At 52.2% G+C, this 15,670-nt stretch overlaps 6 protein-coding genes across 6 annotated transcripts; 2 read left to right on the top strand and 4 right to left on the bottom strand.

The window, feature by feature from the left end:
* Nucleotides 1-483: 483 nt before the first annotated feature.
* On the bottom strand, nucleotides 484-1,962 carry LRP88_09566 (uncharacterized protein; the record flags this gene model as incomplete). The annotated part of the gene is made up of 6 exons (XM_083246050.1): nucleotides 484-516; nucleotides 569-997; nucleotides 1,048-1,069; nucleotides 1,126-1,274; nucleotides 1,404-1,587; nucleotides 1,646-1,962. The coding sequence occupies 6 exons, from the start codon at nucleotides 1,960-1,962 to the stop codon at nucleotides 484-486; spliced, it is 1,134 nt and encodes a 377-aa protein (XP_083097163.1).
* A 724-nt stretch (nucleotides 1,963-2,686) lies between these two features.
* LRP88_09567 (uncharacterized protein) lies at nucleotides 2,687-3,535 on the bottom strand (the record flags this gene model as incomplete). The annotated part of the gene is made up of 1 exon (XM_083246051.1): nucleotides 2,687-3,535. One exon carries the CDS (start codon nucleotides 3,533-3,535, stop codon nucleotides 2,687-2,689), a length of 849 nt encoding a protein of 282 aa, XP_083097164.1.
* A 1,298-nt stretch (nucleotides 3,536-4,833) lies between these two features.
* On the top strand, nucleotides 4,834-7,812 carry LRP88_09568 (uncharacterized protein; the record flags this gene model as incomplete). The annotated part of the gene is made up of 1 exon (XM_083246052.1): nucleotides 4,834-7,812. The coding sequence occupies one exon, from the start codon at nucleotides 4,834-4,836 to the stop codon at nucleotides 7,810-7,812; it is 2,979 nt and encodes a 992-aa protein (XP_083097165.1).
* Nucleotides 7,813-8,168: 356 nt separating this feature from the next.
* Nucleotides 8,169-8,891, bottom strand: LRP88_09569 (uncharacterized protein; the record flags this gene model as incomplete). The annotated part of the gene is made up of 2 exons (XM_083246053.1): nucleotides 8,169-8,254; nucleotides 8,306-8,891. 2 exons carry the CDS (start codon nucleotides 8,889-8,891, stop codon nucleotides 8,169-8,171), a joined length of 672 nt encoding a protein of 223 aa, XP_083097166.1.
* A 458-nt stretch (nucleotides 8,892-9,349) lies between these two features.
* On the bottom strand, nucleotides 9,350-10,181 carry LRP88_09570 (uncharacterized protein; the record flags this gene model as incomplete). The annotated part of the gene is made up of 2 exons (XM_083246054.1): nucleotides 9,350-9,941; nucleotides 10,000-10,181. The coding sequence occupies 2 exons, from the start codon at nucleotides 10,179-10,181 to the stop codon at nucleotides 9,350-9,352; spliced, it is 774 nt and encodes a 257-aa protein (XP_083097167.1).
* A 2,404-nt stretch (nucleotides 10,182-12,585) lies between these two features.
* On the top strand, nucleotides 12,586-14,348 carry LRP88_09571 (uncharacterized protein; the record flags this gene model as incomplete). The annotated part of the gene is made up of 4 exons (XM_083246055.1): nucleotides 12,586-12,781; nucleotides 12,844-13,809; nucleotides 13,987-14,199; nucleotides 14,248-14,348. The coding sequence occupies 4 exons, from the start codon at nucleotides 12,586-12,588 to the stop codon at nucleotides 14,346-14,348; spliced, it is 1,476 nt and encodes a 491-aa protein (XP_083097168.1).
* Between the last annotated feature and the right edge of the window lie 1,322 nt (nucleotides 14,349-15,670).

Here is a 15,670-nt window from a genome sequence, read left to right on the forward strand (position 1 = left end):
AACTCTGCCTATGTATCTTGGGGCTCCGCTACCAAAGGGCTCTACCAAAAGATCTGGAATCATCAATATTCATGCTGCGACATACATGGCCACGGACGTGAATGTTGTTTCGTTTGGATTTGCCCTGATGCCCGACGCTACTGAGGAAGGCTGCAAGAGACACCAGTCGCTACACGAGCAGATGATTAACGGCCCCTTCAAAGACCTGATTGCCTACGAGGGTGAAGCCATGGCTTCCCTTGGCGCGGTCAACTATAAAGCGGCCATGTTGTTCGATATAGAGCAATACTTCTTCGAGGTGAACAGATCAGGCACAGTTCGCAGACCCATGCCTTACTTTCATGCTGTGATATAGAACGAGACCAAGTTACGCAGTGCGGGGTGCTAGTCAACCATAAATGCAACACAAGTTGCTCTGCTTTCAATATTTACATCGTATTCAACAGGTTGTTCGCTACACCCACTTCGCTATGAGTGTGTCGTTCAGCTATACCAGCCATTTTGGTTCCACCTCACCTGTAACCTGTTAGTAACCACATCAAAAATAGCTGATTAAAGTTGAACTCACCCAGTCTGGGTTAATCTTCTTGAGGTCAGAAATCCCAAGGTTGGCAGCATCGATAGCAATCTCGTACTTAAGGATCTCAATCGCCCTCTCAACGCCCTCGGCACCATAGACATTAGAGTACATAAAGGATCGACCGAGGCCGATAGCCTTGACGCCTAGAGCCAGCAGCTTAATCACGTCTGTTCCGTAGCGAACGCCGCCGTCGGCCCAGACTTCGGTCTGCTTGAACACCTCTGGGGCCTCGTTGTGAATCTCGAGCGCAGTCTCGATGGCCGAGGAGACGCCGTCGACTTGGCGGCCGCCGTGGTTGGAAATGATGATGGCTGGCACCTTGTGCTCGACGGCGAGCTTGGCATCTTCGACACTGTTGATGCCCTTGACCACCACGGGGAGGTCGGTAAGGCTGGCCAACTTATCATAGTATTCCCACTGTTTCTTGTCAGCTGACGAATGATAACCTTTACGCAGCGGCCACTTACGTTGAAAAGAGAGAGCTCCTCGCTAACGTTTCCACTGTTAGTCTGTGATAGTTTGTTGGGCAAAGGCAGCGGGCTTACTCAGGGTTAAACGAAGACTCAAACCGCCTTCGACGAGGTCGGTTACCGTCAGCAACAGCATCAACGGTAAAGACGATAGCAGCAGCACCAGCCTTCTCACTGCGAGCAAGGAGCGCCTTTGTGTTAGTGTCGTTATTGTCAAGGTATAGCTATACGCAGCAGTCAGCCTTTGGGCCTCTCGCACCGGAATCATGGCTCATCTTGCCTGCTGGAAGAGAATCTGCCCCTCGGCCTTTTCAGCCGCAATCTCCTCGATCGTCTTGGAGGCAAAAATTGACGGCTAGATGGTGGTTAGATAGAGGTTCCAGCGCACGAGGTGGGAAAAGACATACAATGTAGAGAATATCTCCAGTAGCAGCACCATTGACAAGGCCCGACTCGGCTTCAGGGTGGCATCGGATGCCCTGAGCCGCTGGACTAATATAGAAGGGTGCCGAGAAGTTATGACCGAGGATGGTAGTCCTAAAGACCCCGGTTAGCAATCGAATCACCAGATTTGTCTTCAACCATCAGGACTTACGGCAGTGAATTCCTGACCTTGGTGATGTCGGTCAAAGCCCTCTGCTTGAATGTGTATCTTTGGAAGGCCTCGAGGTTGTTCCGGTAGGACCACTCTCCACCAGCACCGTGACGGAACCATGAGTAGTTGCTCTGTGGCAGGTAGTTGCGAGCAGCAAAGTCAAAGTCGTGGAGGGTAGCGATAGCAGAAATGTTGGGCAGGGTGCCAGGCTCGATTTCACCAAGGAACTCTTCAAGACCAATATCAGGCTCATTGAGGAACGGACGAGCCGCAAAGGCACCAGATGCCAGAGCAGCTGTAAGCAACTGAGGACGCATAATGAAAGGGGTTTCAAGCCAAGACCTTGATCAAGGGTGTAAGCTGTATTACCGTTACCTTGATGCAGGAACCGAGCATGCTCTCACAGCTTATATATGTCGAGAGCATTCACACATGTTAAGACCTCGGCTTTGAGGCGGCCGCCGTGTTAACATGGCAAATTATTCAGGAGCCCGGCATCGGACTTGGCAAAGATCCTCCATCGGGCGAAAGTTCCAAGTTTGGTGCAAGTGATCTATTCTGCAAGCCGTAAATGGAAAGAGAGCAACCCCCACGGGGCGATGTTCCTACAACCCAAGAATGCGTACTTTCGGTGGGAGGGCCGGTGGGAAGTCCGAAGAGAGCATGCAGGAACCATTATATATCCCCACGTTTGATGTTACTATGGCTTGATCAATCATAATCATACAAACTCGCAAATGAAAGGGCCGGGCAAAAAGAAACACAGGTCGGTATGGTTGGTCAAAAGGCTCGATGAGGGCTTGGGAGGGGCTGAGCAACCTAACAGGAGAAATAATACAACCGTAACACAACTTAAGCTTAATAAACCCAAGGTTCCATGACACACGGGGTGCCGGGGGTTTAAATGGCCCGCAGTCTGTGGAGGTGCTTTATAATCTTATCAGATCGAACAGGGGTCTTAATAACTTAGGAGGTTCATAGTCGATCACTGTAAAGCTCACATGTTGGCTTGGCGAGAGAGAGTGAGCCAATAGGTAACTCCTACTCCGATTCCTCTTCCGGTTCATCCTCCGATACATCCTCCCTCATGTACTCCCATTCCTCCTCCGTAAACACCTGGCTTCGAAAATACCCCTGTTCAGTTGGTCGGACATAGCCTTCTGGCGTCATCTCCACTGCGCTTCTCATCTCGGAGCCCTCCCGTTCCTCAGCATCTGTCAATCGCATCCCCGTTTTCTTTTCGTTTAACCACAGGATGGGTGCCTTCCTGGGATACCTTTCCTTCCACTGAGCCTCGGTGAGAATCCCAAGCTCCTCGTCCGAGACCCGCGTCGCATGAGGATCAACAGCTGCGGGCAGTTTCGGGCCTGTAGTCGACATCCTCCACGGGTGCCCTGCGGCAAGGTCATAAAGTGGACCTTTGCCCAACGTTACAAACGTTCCGCCATCGACGCGGATATACCAGGCGTACTCGCTGTCGTTCAGCGGTGCAATGTGGGTGATCGGGAAGGCCCAGGTTGTGGTTCCGTTGTGACCTCTTCTAACATGGCAACGCAGCAAGGTCCAATATCTGTCCTTGTTGAAGTCGTCACCGCGCGGAGCGGATCCCAGAACCGTGATTTCACCTGCATCCGTCTCTTGCAACCCCACCACGTGCTGCAGGCCTCGAATAATCGAGTCCCAGAGTGATCTAGGCGTATGCTGGTGAGAGTGCCGATCACCGTCACCATCGTCGTGGTAGTCACATTGTTTCCTCCCATCCATGCCCACGCAGTCAATATGGAGACTTCGGATGCACGCAAGTTTGATGGGGCGGAAAACGTCACCCGAGTCCCACATGCCTAGCATGGCATCACATATAGAGGCGAGGTCGATGTGAACATGCTGCATGCGAGGCAGCAAGCGGCGTATGTCCTCGCAAAGGTGCGTCGGGTCGCCGTCAACCCCCCTGACCATGTCCCCATCTCCGCCTCGCGTGGCAAGCTCCAGATTCACGCAACTTGCAGGGATTGCTTTAAGAACCGTCGAGATGGTTGACCTGAGAATCCACAGTTTGAGTTTGGGCTCCCCGGGGTGTGTTGTCAGGGAGAAAGACTCAAGTGCTTCCATGTGGGCAATGACGTCTCTTGCCAGCAGAAGAATTTGTGTGTCTAGCCGCTTGTATGAAGCCGTGTTCCATTCGCCATCTTTCTGAATGGGTCGGAGAGTCAGGGACCTGGTGACGGAGCGGATAGCCTGACGATTATGGCATGCCAGGAAACGATCCATCTGATCGCCGCCGAGCAGTACTAGATCCTTATAGAGTATAGAATGCGCAGCATTACGCCACTCCCGGTTTACCAGTAAACAGGAGGCGATGGTGGACCTTCCATTCTGAGAATGGCCGACGTTCTGGAGTATTCTGAACAAAAGTTCAGCCGGGATAGCTGTGATATTGGCAGTCATCTGAGGCAATTCGGCAATCTGAGTCGAGCTCAGTGTCAGAAAATGATGAACAGGGAGGGAGTGAAGTTGCAGTGAGATTCACAAGAAACGGGTAAAGAGTTGGTTAATAAAGGTTGGGGGTTGATCGACTTGGCTGTTTGTTGCTAGTGGCAGATACTATCTATAATTTTACTTCAGTATATCATCTACAGTATAGTTTCAGGCAACAGCGACGTGCCGCGCGGGTCTACCTTTTTTCCGCATCTCCAGTCAATATTGAAAATGAGGGGACTGCTTGCTGTGTGACAGACAGGCTTTTATCTCGCCTACGGGTAAGGGTTTTCCCTTGTGACCATAAACAAAGAGGTTCTGCAGGTCTAGGGGGATAGGCGAGAGCAACGGAATATTCATACGATACAAGTACGTTACAATAATAAATTTAACTTAATTTATTAATAAATTGACATCTTTTAAACCCTGTAGCTAATATGTACTCCCTTTAAAGAGAGCCTCTACCGGGGCTTAATATACTTAATTAAGTTAACTCTCTTCTTCTATATAAGTTGTATACCGTGGTGTCGTCAAAATTCCCAAGCAAATTGCTTTTGACGAATGATACCCCAGACGGCTGGCTTACCTACTCGGCTGGGCAAGGTGAATGCTGGTCTGGTAGGTGCGGCTGAAAACTGCCTCGTCAAAAGATCCAAGGCTTTCACAGCCTGATCCCAACATGCGCTCCTTCATCATCCTACCAACACGGCCTCATGGACCCAATCTCGGCTCTTAGCCTGGTAGCCAACATCTTCCAGGTCATGGGCTTCACCAACGATGCCATCACAATCTCTAAGCAGATTTACGACGCCGGGAGTCCTGCGGGCCTCTCTGAGCTTGAGCAGATTGCGATTGATGCGCTGAGAACGGCTGACGATATCACAAAGCGTCTCGCCGGATGCGGCCCCGCGCTCCCGGGCTCTGAAGATTCGGTGCTACTGCGTCTAGGTGAGGATGTTACGCTTATTGCCCAAGAGCTGAAGCTCCTCTTGGAGAAGTTACGAGCTAAGGGCACTGGCGGGAAGCCTTGGCACACTCTTCACCAAACCCTCATGACCATCTGGAAGAGAGATGATATTGAAAAACTCGAGAAGAGACTGGTTGCTGTCAGGGGAGAGCTTCAGTTTCACGGTGTTACCTTGATCCAGAAGAAACTTGACCAGCACTCTCTCCAGCTCCAAGATGTGGTCACTCAGCTCGACGACCACGCTCAGGCCGTCATCCCACAGCTGTTTGGCCAGCTTGACAGGATCAAGGTACTGAACGACACCATAATCGATAATCAGATGAACGGCGAAACAGTAGCATCCCGCCGACACGAAGAACTAATGGGTGCTGTCAAGGGAGCAATGTGTCGGCCCGGTCAACCGTTGCCACCAAACAAGAGAGTGTCTCGCAAGATGAGAGAAACTGCACAGAAAAAGATCCTGGTGTCGTTGTGGTTTGCTACAATGCAAGACCGGGAGGATACGATACACGAGGCCTATCGCAGGACTTACGAGTGGCTCTTTTGCGACCCTGTCGCGGAGCAGAAGCCTTGGGACAACTTCCGCAACTTTCTCTCCGATGATGCGGATATCTATTGGATCACTGGCAAGGCTGGGTCTGGGAAGAGTACGCTGACCAAGTTTGCCACCCATCACCGCGAGACTTCTGAGGCTTTGTTGCGATGGGCAACTGGGAAGCCTCTGAACATGGCGTGCTTCTACTTTTACTACAAAGGCACCAAGCTGGAAAAGTCAGAGGCTGGTGTGCTGAGGTCGCTCCTCCATCAGATACTGTTCAAGCGGCGCGAGCTCATCAAATCTGCTTTCCCTGAGCGCTTCGAGGCTTTTCGCTTGGGCCGGAATGGGGACAACAGCTTTGAGCCAACGTACTGGGAGCTGAAGAGGGCGTTGGAGGCACTGTTGAAGAGTTGCCCAGACGAGCGATTCTTCTTTAGCGTTGATGGCCTTGATGAGTACGACGCGAATAATCATCAGATGGGTGAGCTAGTAGATGTGTTCAAGGCGCTCTCAAAGTTCCCTAACGTCAAGTTTCTTCTCACGAGCCGTCCCTGGGTTGTCTTTGAGGAACGCCTAGCTGGATACCCGAGGCTTCGCCTTCATGAGCTCACACGACCCGATATTGCCAGTTTCGTGGACCAGCAGATCAGTGAGCACCAGTCCTCACGGACAATGATGAGCGATGATACTGCAATCATTAGTTCTCTGAAGGGAGAGATAGTGGAGAACTCTGCTGGTGTCTTTCTGTGGGTGTATCTCGTTGTGCGGTCCCTGCTCGAGGGTCTCAACAGCGGGGACTCTATCGACGAGCTGCGTGAGCGCATCCACGAGCTTCCGACAGATCTTGAAGATCTTTATCTGTACATGTGGATCAGAATACTCGAAAGATACAAACCGCAAGTCTCTCGTCTCCTGCGGATGTTGTCTTTTGGAACGTCCGAGGGAGCTCGTACCAGCTTGCTGGGTTTGGCCCTGGTAGAGGAGCTCGACGAGGAGGCCGTCTTTACCCTGCCGGTGGAACCGCTCGATAAGGAACAAGCCCATCGTTGGATGAATTCTATGGAAGCCCGTATAGCTGGCCGCTGCCTCGGCCTTATTGAAGTGCAGCGTGTTAAGAGAGTCCAGGTCAACGAGGAAACGGTAACGTGGAGCACGGACTGCTACCAGAACAGCATCGAGGACGAGCTTGGAAACCCGTTTGTCACGTTTATCCACCGGTCCGTGTTTGAGTTTGTCTCATCACCCGAGGTCTGCATCAAACTGAAGGAGGCCACGGGCGCATCGGCTGGGAGATCTGGGGATGTCTTCCATGCAGAGACTGCCATGCTTCGTATGCTGGTTTTTCGAATCAAGACGTTTGCAGAGGAAGGTTTTATGAAGGGCGCTGATAAGAACATTGTGTTCCCTGCGACTCTCGAGAGGTTGGTCTATTACGCCCTGACCACGTGTCGACAGGCCGAGAAGGTGTCAGGTAAGGCCCAGAGTCGTTTGGTAGCGGAGCTGGACAAGATCATGACGTATCTGTACAAGAACGCGTATAACGGGCTCGGCAGATATCACTGGAGCAACACTCTACGTCTGCTAGGTGAAGTTGGTACGCACGGTATGGTGTCAGTGGAACAGCTAAAGCTGAGCCAGAGTAGCATGCTATCCCTGGCCGTACGATTTGGTCTCGTCCACTATGTTAAGGAGAATGAATCAGTCAGCAAGTCGGTAAACAGCAAATCTGGAAGGCCACTGCTGGATTACGCCTTGAGGCCTGGCTGCAAAGCTCTCAGGCGCAACCGCGAGAAGAACCTGGGGCTTCATCGGTCCTCGGAAATGGTGTCCTTCCTTCTTGACAAGGGCGCCAGGCCTAGTGAGAAGTTCTGCGGGAAGCAGTTGATGGAGCATTTCGTATGGGACCTGGAAGAGGACCCGGGCAAGAACGAGACTGCAAAGATCATTGCGCTGCTGCTCCCGTACGTGCGGGAATGCAAGCTGGGAGGCCCGTCCTTGATGATATTGAGAGATACCCTGAACACCGCCCCGCGCGGGCGAGAGATGGAGGAGGAGGATACTGAGAACGCGGTGCAGGTCCTGCATAGACTCTACCTCGAGGCGACCCTGGAGCGAATGCAGGTCGTGGAGGAGAGGCTAAACTGGAATCATCTTGTCAAGCATCTTTTTTGCTGTTTTAGAGGCTGAGGGCCTGAGTACCCATCATGAGGATTTGGATACGTGGCAATTTAGCTCGGGCGTTTGATGAGTAGCAAATCGTCATTTCTTGAAACTTGAATAGGGTATCAATTGCTCAGGGCTTCCGGTCGCGCTTCATAAGTCATTCCTCATGGTCGGTTCATCGTCCTGTAGCCCGACTCCATCAATGAATGAAAAACAGACCCATCACAAGCTTACTCCAAGCTTTTCTTGACGGATTGACCGGAAGCCATGGACAGGCCGTCGAGGATGTTATTCCCAAACACCCAAATCATGTAAGCTGGGAGGATGAGCCAGAAGCCGCTGGGTGGGATTAGCATTGTGGAGCGATAGGTGGAGGAGACTCACTTGGGGAGCATCCAGAGGTAGAAGATGTCGAGCGGTGTGTTATGGCCGATATTATCGAAACCGCTGTAGTATTCATTGGCCCCTCGTGTTCAGTCAGTAAACATGACCCTCAATGCGCGATGGCATCACTCACAGTACAAGACCGTCTTGCTCAGCGTCATGACAGCGGCGCTGAAGCCAATCAACACAGCCAAGGCGCCGTCACGGCCACTTAGCGTCCTCCTCGCAGCCCCCTCCGTCGACCTGCTGTCGGCGCGCGTCCAGACCAGCCACAGATAGACCACGTACATCAGCGACTCGACGACGTTGAGGGCGCTCTGGGCGCCGGTGAAGCCGTTGTGCGCATCCCAAGACTTGAAGCCGTATACGTGATCGACCTTGCCGTATAGCTCGTACGGCACCCACAGCGGCCAGTGGAGGTTCCCGCCGGGCATGGTGCGGGGGCGACCCAGGACGTAACCCGTGTCCCATGCGACGAGGGGAACCGACACGGCGAGCCAGAGGAGGGTGGTCTTGGAGGGCGTGTGCCGCCATGTCGCGGATGGGATATTCTCGATCGAGACGCGGCGCTTCTTGGACGTCGTGTTGGCGGTGGTTCGAGGTGCCCGCTTGCGTGTTGTCGACGGCGTTACTGGGGCAAAGTCTGGAGGAGGAGGAGATGGGGAGAGGGATTCGGGAGCGGCGCTTGCTGCGCGAGAGGTGGCTCGGGTTGTGACCATTGTGAAGCTGTCGACAAGAATGATTGATGCGTCGAAGAAGGGAATGATGCAGCTGTTGGAGGGGGAAAGACGAAAAGTAAACAAGGTGATCGTAAACAGGGGGAGCCCAGTTTAAACAACCCCCCCCCCCCCCCGTCGGAGGAGCAGCCCGGGTTCCGTTCGTGATGGGTTTCCCAAAAAGGCAACTGTCGAAAGGTCCCTTCCACTGGTCGAGAGGCCAGATGTCGTCAGCGCTGTAAAGTGCCTGACATCCGCTGCAGCTTTGGGTGAGTGGGTGCTGGGGTCTAGTGGACTCGGCAGTGGTTTAGTGGCGTTCGAGATGGTGGCATCGATGCGGGGAAGGGTGTGGCTAGTCTGCGACGAGTTTAGTCGAGTTTTGTTGAAGATGATGATGGGAGATTAATTGATAGAATGTGTTATTTGAGTGGTACAAGGTCATGCATGTTTAGTATGTCCATTCACGCCGAAAACGTGTCGCCGCCATTCTCCAGATACTCCGTCTCCTCCGCCGTTGGCTCCCTCCCCAACGCCTTGTTCCGGTGAGGATATCGTCCAAATCTCTCGATAATCACCTGGTGCTTCTTTTCAAACTCCACATTGATCTTGCCGAATGCCTTGGCCGTCTCAGGATCCGCCTGAGCAACCTCTCTGGCCTTCTTCTGGTACTCGTTCGCGCCGCCTGTGCCCTCTAGGAGACTCAGGATATCCTGCTGCATGCGTTCATAGCCCAGCACTGCCTTTTCATGGGCCGATACGTCTTCTGAGTGCATGAGGGGCATATAGAGCCAGTTTCGGTGAGAAAATTGCCACCGTAGCTCGGGAGCCTTGTAAGGCAGCCCCTCTTCGAGAGCCTTCAGCGTGAGCTGCACCGCGAGGGGATCGAAGAAGGTGAAGCAGATGGCTGCCTCAGCGCCACGGTAGCAGTTGCGAGGGATCTGATCCAACAAGATGACCAGACTCAACCAGTCCAGAGGGTCGCGCGGCTGGGCAACAGCCAGGATGTCCTCTACTGATGTGATCCCCGCGGCCTTAATGGATTCAAGAATGGGGCTGAATTGAGCACTGTGGCCGTGAGTTTATGAACCAATTGGTGATGAGAGTGACTTACACGCAGATATCGTCAAATTCCTTTCCGCCAAAGAACCATCGGCGCTGATTCTCAGCTCGAGGAATAGCCCGATCGGCCTCACTCGTCAGATGCTCAAACCAAAAGGCCCGCAGTTCCTCGAGCTTATTGTGGGTGAGGTGGCCTCTGAGTCCGTCAAGGTTTCTAGTCGGTTGAGAGTCCATATTCGCTGACAGCTTCCGGGCCGATGAACTGAATGTGTTTGTCCCGGCAAAGTAACGATGATACACCCTCCCTGGCAACGAGCTCGAGGAAGATAGCTGGGACAGAGCGAGGCGATGATCTGAAACCCATTCAGCACTTAGATAGCAGAATAGTATGAAGAACAACCAACATCCTACACGGCGTGCTGGGCCACGCGCAGCGGCCGATGCTCTCATCAAGGCTCTCATGATGAAGGTTGACAGTGAGATGACAACTCACCTGAGATTTTCGAGACGCCCCGACTCTTGACTTTCAAGTGCAACGAAGCAAGAGAGTTTAGAGCCGGGAAACCAAGTCAATTAAAGTAACTAGCTGATGAGTAATGACATCAAGCTAGCGATTGGATTTGTCAAAATGCGTTCAGCTCGGTGATCGCTCGTTACCCGACTTCCGATCGGATCCACTTCCCCCCGGATCATCGGGCGACCGAGGTTGGTTCCGGAGCATGCTCCGTCTTGATTGCCTGATTGGGTCATTTGAAGCCGGAGTGAAGACGGCGGGTACCGGAAGCATACTCAGTATCTCTACGGGGTCAAGTTTGGATAGTGCGCACTTGGATTGTGGCGTTGTGCGACACTGCCAATGGCCTCTCTCGGAAACAGGCTACCGCTTGAAGGTATCGGCTCAACATTTCACGGCCTGGTACGAAACGGTCGGACTGAGGTTCATCACTCATCGGCCCTACCCAGACCACAATAACCTTATAACCCCCGCCTTGGTGAGACCATGGACCCATTGAGCTTGGAAGTCTGAAATACACAGTCGATAGGGAACGGAGTTTTTAGCAAGTGAATTTACGGTCTTGTGGTTGATGCAACTTGGCCTTATTGTAACTCGAGCTCGATGATGTTCGACTCAAAAGTTGCAGGGCGGCTCAGATAATGCCAGCCATACCTGTCTATGAGCTTCATCGCCCCACGTCTTGTTTTTGCCCATACCCTTTCCCAGTTGCCCTTCATTTGCATCTTAACCTTGTCGGCCACAAGCAGCACCTTGACCCATTCCTTTTTCCATGTAGGGTTCTCGGCCAGTATCATGACGATGTCAGATATGGCCATTCCAGGGCTGAGCTCGATAAATGTCCAATTCGAAGAGTAAACACTCTCTGATTTTGGTGGTAGAACTCGGTTCCCGAAATTCACGATCGACAGGTTGTCCGGGGTGATGTGGAAGAGCCCTAGATCGAAAGCTTCAGGATCCAGTGGTGTGCTGTCATTTAGAAACGTTATCGGCATGCTACTGTTGTTCTTTCTTTCGACCTTGATGGTGAGGGAGTCTTGCTGACTTGCTCGATGGTGACGGCGAGGTTGCGGGCCACTGCCTGCCTCGGCCTCCTCCTTACGCAAGATCCGCTTCATCGTTTGTTCCCGGATCTATCTCTTATCGTTTTCGAACCACCGCCAAGTTGGCTTGGGTACTAGCCTGCGTACAAAAGCTCCTGGTTCCTCTGAATGTAATGGCAGCGCCCAAGCATGGCTTTCGAGCAGCCCGGCCGCGACGAGTAGCAGGAACAGCAACTGAAGTCCGGATGGGCAAGCCATGGTCGTTTGTGGCGATGAGGTTGTTGAAAAATTTGTGATGAAGAGTACTCAGGGAGGGGGACAACATGAGAGATGGAGGAATGGTGACTCCAATGCGTACTGCTGGTGATGGGACATTTGGCGAGTATTTGAGCCCAGGACAAGGGCATAAGGGCCGCTGGGGCAAGCGAATCGACGACACATGAGAGGTAGGTATAGGGATGTTTTCGGTCCTTCTGAACATGGGATGCCTAATCTTCTCTGCCAAGTGCGTGACGTTCTTCTGGTATTTGTCTACCCATGCGATGGGGGGTTTAGAGCAGACTCGTCGAACTGCAGTCTAGAGCCAGGTATAGGCAAGGTATAACATTAGGTGATAACAGATATTTATTATTTAATAATTATATAGCTCTACTAAAATCTTGTCATTGTGTTATAGCTCTGTTATTATAGAAATCTCTTATAATGTGAAGATATTATGTTAATTCTTATCCTAACGCCAGAGGTTGCCTCACCACCGTGAAGCAAACCATACATCACAATATCCTGGACCCCCCCTTAAACCAGGCAGGTACAAGAGCCCTACCGAGATGTACTTTCTTCCGAGTCACAAAAGGTCTGTGGCAGGTTCTTTCCCCCTCAAGCCAGCTCGACTTCGCTGCTCATGCACGCAGTGCCAGAACCTAAATCTCCCCATAAACATTTGTCACAAAGCTTGAATCTTCCCTTCAAGTACTAAAAGACAGATCATCAAATATCGTCAAGGTTTTCACAATTCCTTATTTAGAGACCTGCAGCCACGCCACCACCCGGACGAGTCCCGTCTTGCATCCTGGTCGCCAAAATGTGGTCATCGTCCTTTCTCTTTGCGGCCATCGCATGGCTAATCACCGTCAACGCACAAAAATATGACCCCGGAGATAAGTATCCAAAGCCCGGTCGGCCGTTGGCTCACATCACCGAACGACATAACACATGTGGGCAAGAAGGGATGGCCGGTGACTACTCAGGTTACATATCAATAGCAATCGAGAACAAACGTAAGAGTAAGCCGAGCCGCAAACAGGTTCGCTGTGTCACGAACACTGCTAATCCGTACCAGCCAAGGAGAAAATCATAACAAGGAAACAAGTCCCAATCAAGGAATATGCAAACATATTCTTCTGGTTCTTCGAAGCTCGACACAAACCCCAAGACGCGCCCGTCATCCTCTTCCTAAACGGCGGCCCCGGAATCTCGTCAACCTACAGAGTCTTTGACGGCAGCGGCCCTTGCAACATCGACTGGCAGGGCAACATAGGCCCCAATCCTCAGAGTCTCAACGAGTACGCCCACGTCCTCTACGTCGACCAACCAGTCGGCGCGGGCTTCTCCTTTGGCAATGCCAACTTCACCGACAACCGAAAGGCAGCCGAATACCTCTATCAATTCGTTCAGCACTTTTATTTCGAGTTTCCTCAATACCGCAAGAATGAGTTTGGCATTTGGACTTCGGACTGGGGTGCTGCTGCTGGACTCGCCCTCGCTGAGAGGATCCTCAAGAAGAACGTCGGCCTCACGTGGATGAGCATCGGTCTGGAGGGCGAGCTCCCTATTAGACTCTCCACGATGGGCTTGGAGAGTCCCAAGATTGATCCCCCTTCGCAACTTGCACACATGTACATGTACATGGCCAAGAACCCGTGGCTCTATGTGCAATCGGTCGAAGATGGTGAGGATGCACTCCGGGAGTACATGGAAACATTCGAGGCCGATCTAGTAGCGTGCTCCGAGAGGAGAAAGCAGGACTGCAAAGAGGAGTTGAAGGGTTATAGGCAAGCTCTCCGTAGCTTAACAACCCCGGAGGGGCTGCGGACCGAGTTTGACCTGTGGGACCTCCGAGATGCTCGGCACAATTCTGACAGATCTCGCAACATCGGAATGAAAACGACACCGGCGGCAAAATGGTTGGATAAGCCGAAAACGCAAGCACACCTTGGAGTGACGGGCGGGAAGCTGGCGCGCGAACCCATCAGGTTTGAGCCATGGAACATAAAAGTGCTCAAGCCCTACTCAGAACACCAAGAGAGTGAGTGCAAAGTCGGTCACCCATCAGGCGAAAAAGGCTAACAAGTAACAGTCATCAGGTCCTGGAGGAAGAGTCTCCGATACGTCGTGCACTCAAAGATAAGAACTATGATCGTTGGCGGTGATGCTGGCAAGTCTCGCCCCCCCCTTCTCTGTTAGGCGCTAACACCTTGAGTAGACCTCATCACGAACCCTCTCGGCCTCCGGTGGCTCTCGCAAAACGTGACCATTGGAATCAACCGCACGTTTGAAGTTGAGCCACTGGTCTGGGACTCGTCCAGCTTCAATCCTGAGCGGCGTAATCGGAAACTGACTGTTGGCGAGTTCAAGAGGGTGAAGCACTTTACGTTTGTCGCTGTCGAGGGGGCTGGGCATGTTATTGCGGAGAGAAGTAGGTACTCCTTGAACTCCTGTCCTGTGCTTCTGCTGACACGAATAGAACCCAAGACGTTGGTCAAGCTCTTTTGGTCTCATGTGAGGAACGAGCCGGTAAAAACACCGCTTATAGCATGGAGAAAAGACAAGGAGATCATCGAATGAGAGGCCACCCACAGCGCTGCCGCAGCTCTCCCACTCTTTTTTGGGTTGCCATGCCGGGCTTGTTAACCTGGGCGTTGCTATCGAGCAGCTAAATAGCTAAGAAGGTCCGGATTTGCAGGAAAACCAGCTTCGGGCAGTAAGAAGCATGATAGACTTATGTCTAGACCCCAGCCTGTGGCGGTTTCGTGGATAATGGTGACCTTTTACTTTTTATGTAGCTTAGAATCCCTTTGTGCCTGAAAGTAGTCAGGGGGCTTCCCCTAAGATGATAAACGTATTCTTATTATCTTCCTCATAAGAAGTTTGATAATGTTGTTAATCCCGAGCGTCACTCTGTGCTTCTGCTGTAGATCCAGATTTTTCCCCGTCAAGCGAAATTCCCCAGATGACGGACCTGGCATCGGGAACCCCTGCAGGTTTCAGCTGGGTGGAAACATGCCATGTTATTCCAGCAGGTGGCAGGTATCGGACGAGATGCGGATGACCTCTTCTGGGGGATCCCTTGCGGAAAGAGATCTTCAGGAGCAAATGTCATTGTTAAGGAAGAAGGGAATGAGGGGGAAAGCAGCCTTCTCCAACAAAGAGACCCCAATCTCATCTCCAAGGGGGGACAGGGATTAGGAGGATGCGGCATTGTGGCCAATGTATTAATGTATGGGGGATTGACTCGAAATCATGCCACATGGCCTGCCTGTTCCAGGGGACGCCCCATGTTTTTTGATCTCGCTCTCCCCGCGGGAAAAAAAAGAAGCCAGATGCTCGCATTTGAACTTCTCGCTTATACGAACTACTGCCGGGAGACGAGGCATAGCCTGATGAGCACATCTCAGCTTGATGCTCCAGTTGTTGGATCAATCCCTGGCCCTTTGAGTTGGAGTAACTCGTCATGGTCATAGTCTGTGTCGAAGCCTGGTGTCGGGCCTCGGTCGCGTGCAGACAGCCCGAGCGCGTGCTAACGACGCCCGAAACGACGCTGGGAGGACCTAAGATCGACGCCGTTTAAGGCTGTCAGCCCGGATCGACAGGCGCTAACTCAAACTCTGTGAGGCTTATCTGCAGTTGCTCTGATGGATGAGCTCATGAAACCGGAGACTTGGTTCCGCCTGCAACAACGTGTTGGCTGCAGAAAGGAAATTTAATTTGGTTATGCAGCTCTTGGGTAATGTGTTGGTGGCGTCCTGTTTTACTTGGTCAGCCCAGAATTGGGATCCGCTGAGGAGTGGTTGGTCCCCTGGTGATTGGGAATGAAGTTGCATTTGGAGAGACGGAATTACTCTTGTGTTATTCTCTGGAAATAAAGAAAGGCGTTCGGAGCAGCCGTA

This window comes from Fusarium phalaenopsidis, assembly GCF_050370095.1.
Source record: "Fusarium phalaenopsidis strain FUZ10S chromosome Unknown contig_32304, whole genome shotgun sequence".
Lineage (NCBI taxonomy): Eukaryota > Fungi > Ascomycota > Sordariomycetes > Hypocreales > Nectriaceae > Fusarium > Fusarium phalaenopsidis.